This window comes from Pseudorca crassidens, chromosome 17, assembly GCF_039906515.1.
Source record: "Pseudorca crassidens isolate mPseCra1 chromosome 17, mPseCra1.hap1, whole genome shotgun sequence".
Taxonomy (NCBI): Eukaryota; Metazoa; Chordata; class Mammalia; order Artiodactyla; family Delphinidae; genus Pseudorca; species Pseudorca crassidens.
In genome coordinates, this window is record NC_090312.1 from 76,112,053 (window position 1) to 76,125,214 (window position 13,162).

The window sequence follows — 13,162 nt, forward strand, 5'->3', positions numbered from 1 at the left end:
TTTAAATAAATGGAAAACAGATGCACTTGTTCCAGATAAAGTTAAAATTTCAGATCGTTTTATCAAGGAAAAACTTTACTGATGACTTTTTATTTTATCTGTAATGAAATTACAGGGTATTTTTTTGCGGGGGTAGGTGGGTGGGGGGATATGGTGGGGATTATTTTTGTTTAAGAGCCAGATCCTCTGTGCACGATTTAAAAATACTCTAATTTCTACAAAACTGATTTATAAAGTTTGCAGAAACACTGATTGTTAGCTTTATTTTTAGCAACTGATGAACAAAAAATTTATGTGCAAGGATTAAACAAACATGGAAACTATGCCCAATAATAGAGGAATTACAGTTTATCTCTATGATGGAATCCAGTTCAGCAATTAAATTTTGTACTTTCATAAAGAAAAACTAGAATAGAGAAATGTTCACACTCTGAGAGGAAAAACAAAAAAAGATTCAAGATTATACTTAGAGCATGATCCATATTTTTGTTTTGCCTTGCTCATTTTGAAAAAGAAAACAAAATCCTAATGGTTTCTTAATGGTTGGTTACAGGTGCCTATTTTCTAAATTTTACGTAACAAATTTATCACCTTCCTAATCAGAATTTTAATTTAGAAATAGTTAAGTTCCTATCATTTTTTCCAGAATTACTGTAATTAAATTGACCTTTATTTTGAATAAAATTAATCATCCATTTAGTGATTTGCCAAAAATCAAAGCTTATTAAAGAAAAAACTCAGTCAAATTTGTTACTAGCCAACGTAAAAAATAAAATATTCTACAGATTTCTTTTGAAAGTACGTTTCTTATGCCAAAAATATGTCTGATACAGCCAGCCCTCCAATCCACAGGTTCTGCATCCATGGAGCGAAAATATTCAGGAAAAAAATTTCCATAAAGTTCCAAAAAGCAAAACTTGAATATGCCACACGGGCAACTACTTACATAGCACTTACATTGTACTTGGTATTATAAGTAATCTAGAGGTGATCTGAAGTATACAGGGGATGTGCATGTTATATGCAAATACTACGCCATTTTATATATGGGACTTGAGCATCTGTGGATTTTGGTATCAGCTGGGGTCCTGAAACCAATCCCCTAGGGACACCAAGGGACAACTGTAATAGATTTTCACTCTATGATTTAGGTGTGATTTTTAAAGCCTTGGACAGAGCTTCAGAATTTGTAAAATTAAGCAAGATGAAAAAACTAAGCTAATATCTAGTCAAGACAATTTGTATTCCCCTCCCAAGGGTCAATACCATTTTGAAGGCTGATTATTCACTTTATTTACATAGACATTCTAAGTTCCCTGGAGCAAAGTGGAGAATGCAATGGAGCAAAGTGCAAAATGGAGCAAATCCATTCTGGTTTTTTTTGGCTGTTACTCTCTTGGGATTATTCTGCCACTGCTTTCCCACTCAAGAAAGTATATCAATATAAATATGTGACAATTACATCATAGATACTACCTGGAATTCATTTTATTTTTTAAAGGCCTATTATTGAAAACTAAAATGCTTTACTATTACTATTAAGTTACTTGTGACATACCTTACAACTATTAAAACTGTCCACTGTCCATAAGAAAGCTAATTTCATATTTTGCCTTTTGAAATGACTCTCATATAATTAAATAAAAATGACAAGAGAATCAAATAAAGGCTGCATTTAAGTTAATAATTAAGACATAGATTTACTGAGTGTTTTCAGTAAAACCTGAACTTAAAAACAAAAAACAACTATGGCAGCATTATTTAAAGAAAAAAAAGACTTTAAACACATTTGATATTAAGTATATTCCACTGTATTCAAAACTGGAAATATATGTGTCAACCATTTACTAATTTAGTTGAACATATTCTTTAACTATATTGGATAATTGTTAACCATATTTGAAAATATATTCAAAGAATGCTCACAATATTAGTATGAAGGAAATGAAGCCTGAGGGAAGCTCAAAGTCACCAACAGTGGTTTTCGAAGAAAAAAAAAAATTCTTGAAGAAATTAATAATGAGTAAGCTTCAGCAGCCATGGATATACACACACACACCTGTTTATAATTCAATCACCAAATTATTTATTGAAAGTAAAAGTATTCATAGTACTTCATACTGAAGTCACTGTTGAGAAAGCCCCAAAATTTAGCCAATATTAATGAACATACACAATCAAGATTTTTTTAACTTTTAAGTTTTTTTGGAGTTATTAAAGGTTTCCCTTTATTACTTTTTTAACCAAACACTTACTGAATGCGTACATTGTGAAAAATACTGATATAAAATATTCATTCTAAAAGAAAACCTACAGTTAAAGACACATTGCACAGGGAAGTGAATATATTCCACATGAGGGAAGAATAAGGAAGCTGAGTTGAATATGGAGGTAATCACTTTCAGTTTCAAAGTTTTAATTTAGAATGTTGGCGTTGAAATCTGGACTTAGTAAGTCTTTACCTGGATGTGGGAGTGGAAAAACAGACAAGGTGGAAAATTTTTAAGTTCATTCATCATGATAAAGTGTTTGCAAAATTATACTCGTAACTTATGTTGAATATTCTTACTTCACCCTCACAAATGCTGAATTTTGCGCAACAGTTACACATCAGGTTCCTAATTTGTCTATATCCATCACATGACTCAGGAATCAGCAAACTAAAGAGCCAAAAGGCAAATATTTTAAGCTCTGCAAAAGCCCAATACGGCATCTGGTTGCAGTCCCATATTCATCTTCTTTTAACAACCCTTTAGAAAGCTGCTAGCTCAAGGGTTTCCTCAAAGAAAACAAGTTTTGGTCCCTGGGTCAGTCTGTCAAGCCGGTTTTAATACATTATCTAATATATACTGATTCCTATTAAAAAAAAAGGCCCCCCCAAGCTATATTATTAGATTAAATGGGTAACAAATTTTCACCAATTCTGCCACTTCTGGGGCTGGAGCAGGTCCACACTCTTTTGCTGTGGGGCCTTTTATTAAATATCTTTTCAATTATTTTTTAAATCATGGGTTTTACTACTTCACCCCTAAACTACTAATTTTGTCAAAACGGTAAGTTTAAATTACTTTAAAATGTGCTCCATTAATCACAAGGGCCTTGTCAAACAGTCAGCTCAAGCTAACGAGCAGAGATGCAACTGCTGTCCCTACCTGACTACAGAGCCATCCACAGTGTTTCTATGCTACCAACCTAGAATCCTTGAGTACAGTGGATAACCTAGAATCCTTGAGTACATTGGATAAATGGCCTGCTTTCTCCTGTTTATCAAACAATGCTATTTATTTCCTAATTCTTTCAGTAGTTTTAGCTGAATGAGATGTTTTTTCCTCAGCCTTACGAAAGTAACTTAAGCAGTCTCCTTCCAAAAGGCAAGGGTTTTGGTTTGGGTTCTAGTAAGAACAAAGCTGTAGGAAACTACTAACGTTTAAAAGTAAGATATGGTCAACACATTTTGTATTAGCAGAGCTTCAATTATAATTGGAAATATTTTTAAACGTTTTGCTAAATGTAAGATAGATTTTTAATTGCTAGCTAAGTGGAATGAAGGGGAACAAAATTTCCACCTACTGATGATGGAAAACAGAAACTCAAAACTTTCTTTCACCTTTTACTTCAAACCTGGTACAACGAGGTACAATCAATTTAACAGTTTATGTCCAAATAATCACTTTAAAATAGTTTATTCATAATTCTGAAATTGGTCAGTAATAGTGAAATTTTACTTTGTTGTGTAAAGATATATAACCTTTAAGAAAGTGATATGAAATGTTTGGCACTTCCTCAAAAGACTAATTGAAAAGGGGAAAATAACAATATGTACACATAAAAAATGATATATAATAATCAATGGATATAATGAAACATACTTGTAAAGTAACAGATCCACAAACCCTTTACCTAGAGCATAAACTTAGAAACGCAACCTGAAGATGGATGTGAACCACGAGGTAACTAAATTCTAATCCCAACCCAGTACTTATCAGCTGTGTGAAGCCAGTATCAAGTTACTTAAAACTTGAGTTTTCTCGAATATTAAAAAGAAATAAAGATAATGTACCTAGGACACACTAAATATTCAATCAACAGTAGTTATTCCCTACTTTTGCAGTTTCTATGTCAGTGATCATCAGATCATTTAATTTCTCTAACCCTGCTTCTTCGTCGGTAAAATGCTCTAATCAATTACATATCTTTAAAAATCTAGTTGTTAACTGCAAAGTGCTATACTGAAGTATAGGAGTTAATCTTGTTTTAATTTGAAAACTAAAATATAGAAAAGATGAAAAACTCTTCCTTTGAATTTCAAAATCATTTATAATTATCATTTCTTAGCCTTGTGAGTCAGGTCAATTGTTTTTCTATTATCTCAAAGAAAACTTGAACAATACTAAGAAAAAATTCATGATTACTGTTCTGACCTGAGGACACTTTAATACAACTCAATTATAACTGAGTCTTTCAGTTATAGTAACTTAATACCTATTTTTACTTCATAAATATCCAAACTTCCAAGAAAGAACATTGTACAATGTCCTAGAAGTTCAATAAAAAACGGTTAAGGTATTATTCACCAAAAACAGCACATCTGCATAGAAAAACGGAAACTGTTTTCCATTAAGAACCTGAGGTACTTCAAACCCCAGAACTAACTACTAGATTAACAAAAAGTTAAGTGAAATTTAATATACTTTTAATGTTTATGTACATTTTCTTCTGTTATTTTAAAAATATTATTGTACTTCTCAAAAAGTAAAATACACGCATATTTAATCACATAGATGTCATAAGAAAAAATGTATCATACATTATACTCAATTAATCTGAATATTTCGTCAAGCATACTTCTTCATTCCCTAATTCTAGCAGTTAACCTAATCTACTTATTCAATAAATGCTTAATGAATGCCTACTACATGCCAGATACAGTGCCAGTCTACCTAGAATCAACCTAGAATCCTTGAGTACATTGGATAACCTAGAAAATAAAGATAAAGGACATGGTCTCTGACCTGGAACGCTTCACAGGTCTAGCAGGGAAGACATATTTACCCTGCAATTTGATAGGTATTGTTACAGAAATAAGAAGAAAGCAAAACAAAAACTCTAGTACAAAGAGGAGGGGGCAAGTAACTGGAAAATCAAAAGACTTCATGAAGTGACAAACATGAGAGTCTGTGTGTGTACATCATATATATAAATGGAAAGCTTGAGATCATGAAAGAAAATATTCAGAAAATACTTATATTTTCAGAAAATAAGAAGTCCTATTCCCTAAATAAGTTACATGGATAAAGTTGACCAAAGATGAGGCAGGGAGGGAAGTGGAGCCCTTTTAAGGGCTCTCATATAGTGAATATATCCACTGTGGTGAAGCTTTGGTAAGTCTTTAACATGACGACGGCAACAGACTTGGACTTTAAGAGGACTGCTGAGTGGCAATATGGAATTACCAGTTAAGAAATCATTCCAACAGCAGAGATAATGAAAACCTTACCTAAGGGCAGTAATAACACGGACAGAAAAAATCTGTTACAGTCTTAGTTCTCTATACCTCTTCTCTGATAAGCATGGCTAGGAATTTATTTCCCCATATATACAGGCAGACCAATTCAAACTTCATTTTTTTCAATTTATTCTTCAAATGTATATGCACAAATTACATAGCATCTTGAACAGTAACAATTAAACCTGAATTTTTAATCAACTTAATCGTCAGATTATTCCGAGGAACTACAGAGAACTAATTTTAAGTCCTGAAGGACATACGTTTACTTTTAAAATTACTATGAAAATTATTCCCTGAGAACTTGAGCATGAGAAAATAGAATATGCTGCCACAGAAGTAAAAGGCCAACAACCTGTTTTTAAAGCATCCCTGGGTTTGATCTGATTTAGATCTAAGCATATAAAACAAACATTAAAAACTTTTCTAGACTAAAGAATATCATTTTTATTATTTATAATATTAAAATCAGAAGAAGGGATTTAATTTTAAAGACATCCTGTATATTTAGTTGAAAATTTTTTTTAATTAGCCAATTATTTCAGCTAGGTCAGTACAACAAATACTTGTATAACTTTACATCTGAAAATAATTACTTTAGATATTTCATCAATAAATCCACTTTTCAATAGTGTACTTTAAAAGGTCAATTTGTAAAAACTTTTCTATTTTAGCTAAGTAACTACGATAAATTTAAATTCTGTACAGCTTACCTTTAAGATTTCAGATAATTTTCAATTCTGCTCTCCAATAAACCCAGTTTTCAATATTCTATAGTGTTAGTATTCTTTAAAAGGTAAATATGTATCCTGGTTAGACAATTATTTTTAGTTATTACAGAAAGATAATTGCTGAAAACCTATTCATCAGCACTGGCAAGGAGAGGGAGGTAAAATATAGCCGTACTGGTATTAAACTTTAAGACTTCTCTTTAAAGAACACATTACATTGATGCTAACATCAGTAAGTGATTTAATTAATATAAAGTATAAGACCTTCCATTTAAACATCACATTAAAACAAACCTTTTATAGATGTTTTTGCCCCAACATAAGGAAACTTTTATGATTCAATTTAAAAACTGGGTTCACTAAGGTAAATGCCCTTATAGTCTTAAAAAATAATGACTTTCCAACACTTTATGTGAAATCTTATGCAGAATTCCAACATATAAAAACACATGAAAAGCAAAGCACAGCTCTGGCTGCTGCACGGGTAGGATCCAGATTACCCTCCCCAGGTCTCCCCTAGGCAGACCTGAAGCATCTCTGTGGAATGCCAAAAAAACAATCTTCTAAGCCCCTGTGACAAATAAATTATGAAACATCTGTTACCAAATAAAACGAGAAGATTCTCACAGGTAGCAATTCTCAAACATTTATAATCCATTAAAATTTCTTGAAAATAGAGTTTGAACAAGTCAGAGAATATTCATACCATACCCTTGTCTTAAAAAATCATTTTACATTAAAATACAAAAAGTATAAAATCAAGTAGCAAAAAACAATTATGTAAACCAAATAAATTTCCCAAACTTATCTGATCATGGAGATCTTTTTAGAAGAATATCTACTACACCTCATTATATCAGAATTTCTCAAAAAAGTTGGAAACACTGCCATAAGGATGTTAACTGAGATTACTGTATGGGACCAAATAGAACAGAATATATTTCTTTTAAAACTTGCACTACACTTCACAACAAATGATCTTGCCCTATTTTCCAGTGATACATTCTTTCACAACCTTTAGGTGGAAAGTAAATTTGTTATTGAGATCACAAAGGTAGATTACATAAGAATGAAATGAACTTTTTCATTTTTTTTAAAGTAGCCAAACTTTCATAGATTTTTATCACCCATTTTTATTTTTTCTTATTTATTTATTCCCTCCCAACATACGCTAGGGATGTAGATCAACAGATAGAAGGGGGTGGTTAAAGAGAAATAAATGTAGATCAGGTTGAACATAACCATGGCTCTCCAAAGTCCTAAAAATAACTGTACATTCCACAAATTGGAAACTACTTTTTTTTCAAATTTTCTCTGCAACTGCAAAGTTCTGTAACAATATTTGGTTCCTTATTCTTTTATAAGCTAAAAAAATCTAGGTTAAGATTTCAAGGTACATTTTTCATATGTCTTTTTATAAGCAAAACAACAAAGCAGTTTCATTCCAGAATGTTCTCTCTGAAGAAACTGGTTAATAATGAAAGTTTTTTTTTTTAATTTATTTCTAGTAGCGACATTTTTATTAACAAACAGAAAGAGATGCAGAATTGGTATACAGAGACTAAGAAATACCATTCTTTTGGTCAATGTTTAAATATAAATTATTCCTATATACAAAAATCACAAGATTATTTGTGAAAAATTCAAACACAGAAGAACCTCAAAAGCGACCAGTTATTTGATTTGATGAAATGCTCCATGCCTACAATATATAAGCAAGTGTGTTTATAATATCTTTAATTCTATTTCCTATGCTACCAGATTACATACCAGGTTATATTAAAACTCTAATTATACTAACCAAAAATTTCAGGCACAAACTAGTCTTCTCCCACAAACTTCTAGCTAATTAAACCTTATAATGTGCTTTAGCTATGAAGATATGGCAGCAGCATTAAAAGATTAAATTCAACAGTCAAAAAAAAAATCTAACTACAATATATACAAATGTTCATCTTCATATCCCTGTATTTCATAATCTAGTTTCAGCCATCTCCAATTTCCAAAGAACCCTCTTGTGCCAAAAGCCTGCAGCTGCTATTCACTATTATGTAGGCACACTGGGTTAATTCATGTTAGGGTTCGCCTCATTCAACTAAAATACCTACTTTAAAAAATCAATTAATACTAACGTAAGTTTAATTTCCTAAATATGTGACTGTCACACTTACCTGATTTGTCTGGCTACTCAAGTATGGCTCAAAATCATCATCATTTACAGCATCTTTTTGATGAATCGAACCGTTTTGTACTGAAACTAAAAAATATGTTTGTATTAGATGTACTGTAATTATCTTTATGAAACTCACAAAATAACCTAATATTTTCAATATTTTTCAAATCAAATCGGAAACTTATCCTGCGTTCTTTGTTCTTTTCATTTAAAAACCCCCTTTAGGATTAACTTAATTTTGGATATAAATATTTATGTGCCACCAAAAACTTACAAATCTTGTATATATAGGCTCAAGATTACATAAATACAAAGTATATATACACTTCTCATTACTAAAAACATAACGTAAATATCCCAATTTCAACACTGTAGTAAGCAGTTAAATTAAAATGTTGGAAGGGTTTGCTAATGCTATGTTCAAATCTAAAATAACCACTTTAAGCAGTGTTATTGACAAGATAGATTTCTGAACGTTCTCTACCTTTGTTAAATCACTTTACTACTCAGTCCAATAAAGGTAAATAAGTAACCTTGTTTGGTAACCGACGTTAAAATAAATATCTTAAGTGTCTCCAGTCAAAGAAAGTGGCTAAAATTCACTTGAAGCAATATCACAATAAATAAATATTATCATAAAAAATCTAAATAAAAAGGGCCTTTACTCTAAACAAAAAACCATGAAGACTTTCACAAGAAAGTATAAATAAAACTAAGACACTAAAGATAACCATGATTACTCTTGCAACATACGAGAAAACCAGTCAGAGTGATTTATAATGCCATATTTGTTCAGAGATCACTTCCATAAATGCTCTATATCAAGCTGTTGTTCTGGACACTGTCTCAGTGCCTCTGAGCACAGACTCAAGGTAAAAAGATCCTGGGTTTGAATCCCAAGTCCAACACAGAGAAGTTGGGGGAATCTCTAGTTAGTAACTTAGCCTGTCTAACTCTGACTACTTCTCTATTCAAGGAGGTTATTAATAGTACCTACCTCATCTCATCTGAGTATTCAATGACAGTATTTAATAATCTTGGATATTATTATCACATAAAACATTACAAGATCCAAACAGGACTAAAAATTACTTTAGGACCACATAAACAAGCTTATGACTAATCGACTAATCTCTTGGAAACAAAAAAAAGCCCCTCAATACCTGAAGATTTGTTGCTTAAAAATACAGTATTTTTAAATACAATACTTAAATATAAAATATTATAAATTAAGGTTAGGAGCAATGGATTTACGTTGTGTGTTCTTCTATAATACCATAACATCTTTATTTTCCCTAATCATTCCAATGAGTTCAGAGACATAAATGAAATATACAAGTTGACAGAGTCATGGGAGCAAAAATAGGTAAAATCCCTTAGTTCTTTGCCACCCACTGAGTAGCAATGATCACTCAAAAAAATACTACTCTGTGAAGTCTTCAAAGTAGACCTCTCATGATTCTACACTGCCCCTCAGAGACTACAAAAGAAACCTCAAGGTCACCGTGATCCTGGCTCCACTGAGGTGGCTTAACTGCATTTGATAAGGAATGCATCAATGCCAGAGTTGAGCTAAATGTGCTCCCCAGAATTTAAATATGTAACAGCCACTAGAAACAAAATTAAAGCGGAGGGTACCTTAGGTTATTTCAGGTGGGCTAATCATTTCAGCCCAAGAGATTCTAACATATCTGTTCTCCTTTACCACTCCTCTATCAAGGATAGTTATGCCTGGTCTATTACCTCCTGAAAAAGAATTCTTCATTACGTGCCTAGACTGGTACATATTTGTCACTGTTACGTACGTACGTGTTTAACAGTATCTGAAACAGCTACCCATCTCAAAATGACAACTATTATCTCTTGTATTCAGTAGATTATCATAAGTTTAGTCCACACTGCTAAAACAGTAAAAAAGTACCTACTTAAAATTTATCCAAATATATATTATACTGATCTTCTTACTCATCTGCTCTGTTCTATCTTTTCTTCTAATTCTAAGAGGCTGAGACTAAGAAAATAATCTCATACACTAAGTAAATAGTCTATAGTCATTTATAATGACGCATTAAAATGTCTAAGTCCTAAAAGGTCATTCAAGGACTATGGCAATCTAAGGAAAAAGTATTTTATTTTGTTTTAAGTATTTCACGCATACTGATAAGCAATTTGCATCAAATTAGAATCTGAATAAGAAGCTAGCCCTAGAGTTTCAGAAGCATACCTTTCTTAAAGAAATTCAATTGTCTTAAAGACTTCAGGTTTTGAACATTACTTAATGACAATCTAATGTCTTGGAGACTGAAAGCCATTAAATAGTAATGAAATCCAAGCTAGTCCCATAGTCTGTACAAGTTCTTCAGGGAAAAAAGAACAGATGACTTACATGATTCTTCGCCTGTTTCCTCTGCTCTATGAAGCAGAGTCAAATCAAGATAGAACATGGGCCTTAGGAGCCAGGTGATTCTTTGCTCTGGTCCTGACTACATCAAGTTAGGAAAGTCAACAGATCTGTGCATCATGTTTTCCCACCTACAAAAACAGCGACAATACCATATACCCTCTATCTCCTTATAGGAATGTTTTGAGGATTAATAAAATGAAGCCTAAAATAACAGTAAAGTGCTTTGCAGTCATTTCCCGAGGGGTTAGGGGTAGGGTGGAGAGAGGATACAAAAGATATTGCCAAAATACAAGGCATTTTCCACTACTTTTCCGAAACACTAAAAGATAGCCAAATTCAGTCTAATTCTTTTAAATTGCAGTACCAAACAATGACTATGTCCCTCTGTTGGGAGGGGCAGGTGAGGAGAGGAGGGAAAAGATAAATTCCTTTCCATATATTTGCCTATTTATAAACTTAAGGGATAGGAGGAAGCAGGCAGCAAGGCCTGAGGCTACTAGAAGCATGGGATCTGACACTTTTATCTGTGGTGCCTGCAGGGAAAGGAATGGTACTTTTATTCCAGCAAGCAAAAATTCCACTTGTTAAATAAATAAAAGTGATATGAAGTCAGTTTTAAATTATGGGCCAATAGGTACATAACTATCCTTAAATTTCTACTATCCTTCAGTACTACCCTGGCCAAGGATAAAAGAGTTCTAATATTTAACATAGGGACAATCTATTAAAAAGAATTCAAACTTATAAACAAGTAAACCTAGAAGTACACTTATACTACAGAAGCATTTTTGCCTTACAAAGAGATTGATATAGAATTCCTTTTAAAGTTTTGCTCCTTTAGTGTATTTAAGGACATACAGAAAAATACTTAGTAGAAAATCAAAGACACTGAAGCCAGGTGTTGGGCTAATGCTGTCAACTGAAGACTATTAAGAAAGGAAATACACAGTCCCTGAAATCATATTAAGTCAACTAAAAAGGATTATGCTTTCAGAATTCTGGTAATTCCTCAGGGACATGCATTTTTCATGAGGTTGATAAGTTCTGAATTCAAGTTTAATACTCATATTCTTAGAACACTGGGACTGTAGTTCAAGAAAAATAACTTTGCTTTCTGCTTCATAAAAGTAAACAGAAAAATTATAAAACAATTTTACTAGCTTGAAAACCAAGTCAACTAAGGCAGAGTAGTTTTTCTTAAACACACATATAGCTACTTGTATCAGTTCACTGGAACTGCTGCCTTTTCCTTGTAATTCTCAGAGGCATAAAAATACAAGTAATGTGTATGTGTATTTGTACACTTGTAGTATCTACCAATTTAAAGCAGCTTAAATAATTACCAATACTTTTAGGCCAACAGAATTTTTCCCTCCTGCCAGGTCTTAGGCAATAGTCTTCCTGCACCTTAACAATAAATAGATGAGGTGAGGCAGCAATTATCATGGCTACTGGAGCAATGGACTATTTTAACTACAACCCTCGTAACATACAATAGGATTTATGGCTAGAATTGTTACTTTTATTTTACAGAGAGAGGGGAAATTCTGACGGAAAGGTACAATGTGTTCAAGCTCACTTGGCAAGTCAGCAGTATGAGAACACAGGTCTCCTAGGAATCCTAGTCCATTGTTCTATCCATGGATGAAATTATGAACTGAAGAGTATGGGGGAAAGCAAGAAAAATTTCTTGGAATAAACAACTATCCAAATATTTGTATGTGTGTCTAAATACACCTAACAGAGGTGATACAAACGGATTAAAAAAATTTTACTAACCAGTAAATATTTATTTGTAGTTGATACACAATTTTGTTTATAGAAAATTTATATCTCTGATATCAAAGATGTCATGAGGACATACCTAAGTGAAATAACTGTCATAAATCAAACTTACAGTAATACAGTAATGGCTTACAATGCTGTAGATGCTCTATTTTGTTTTGTCAAACAAGTTAAGTACTTCATAGAACTTGCACTTACCTTAAAGCAGGTAACACAAAACACTTAGCATTTCAAATAGCCTTGCAAAGTGCCACCTCCCCACAGATCTAGGATAAAATAATTTATGCTAGGCAATAATGACCACAGATTGCACATATGTCCAAGTCTATATACTTCCTAATGGGCAGACTAACAAAAAAAGAAATTAATGGATCATTCTTTTTAGATTTACAAATAAATTTTTTAAAACTCACTTAAAATAAATCAACAATATCAAATTCTGAGCTTTGTGCTTACACCACAGAAGATAATTCTAAAATTAAATTCTAAAATTTAAAATTGCTGTTTATATACATCTTTAATCAAAATAAAGCAATGAATTTGTTACCTAATACAGTGCCATA

At 32.2% G+C, this 13,162-nt stretch overlaps 1 protein-coding gene and 1 long non-coding RNA gene across 14 annotated transcripts in view; both read right to left on the reverse strand.

Moving 5' to 3' along the window:
• YTHDF3 (YTH N6-methyladenosine RNA binding protein F3) overlaps positions 1 to 13,162 on the reverse strand; it is a 44,295-nt gene that overhangs the window by 29,152 nt on the left and 1,981 nt on the right. For 6 of the 13 annotated variants that reach the window (XM_067712223.1, XM_067712224.1, XM_067712219.1 and 3 more), the window contains 2 exons: positions 10,797 to 10,942; positions 8,409 to 8,494 (listed from right to left, as the gene is read on the reverse strand). In XM_067712223.1, the coding sequence (XP_067568324.1) occupies positions 8,409 to 8,494; positions 10,797 to 10,854 (144 nt within the window). In that variant the 5' untranslated portion in view covers positions 10,855 to 10,942. Of the gene's footprint in view, positions 1 to 8,408; positions 8,495 to 10,796; positions 10,943 to 12,797; positions 12,866 to 13,162 lie in introns of those variants that run through there. The other 7 variants (XM_067712230.1, XM_067712227.1, XM_067712228.1 and 4 more) reach the window with 3 other exon arrangements.
• On the reverse strand, positions 87 to 6,734 carry LOC137210398 (uncharacterized). The gene is made up of 2 exons (XR_010936497.1): positions 6,220 to 6,734; positions 87 to 2,462 (listed from the first exon to the last, which is right to left on the reverse strand). It is a non-coding gene; the product is annotated as an uncharacterized lncRNA (long non-coding RNA).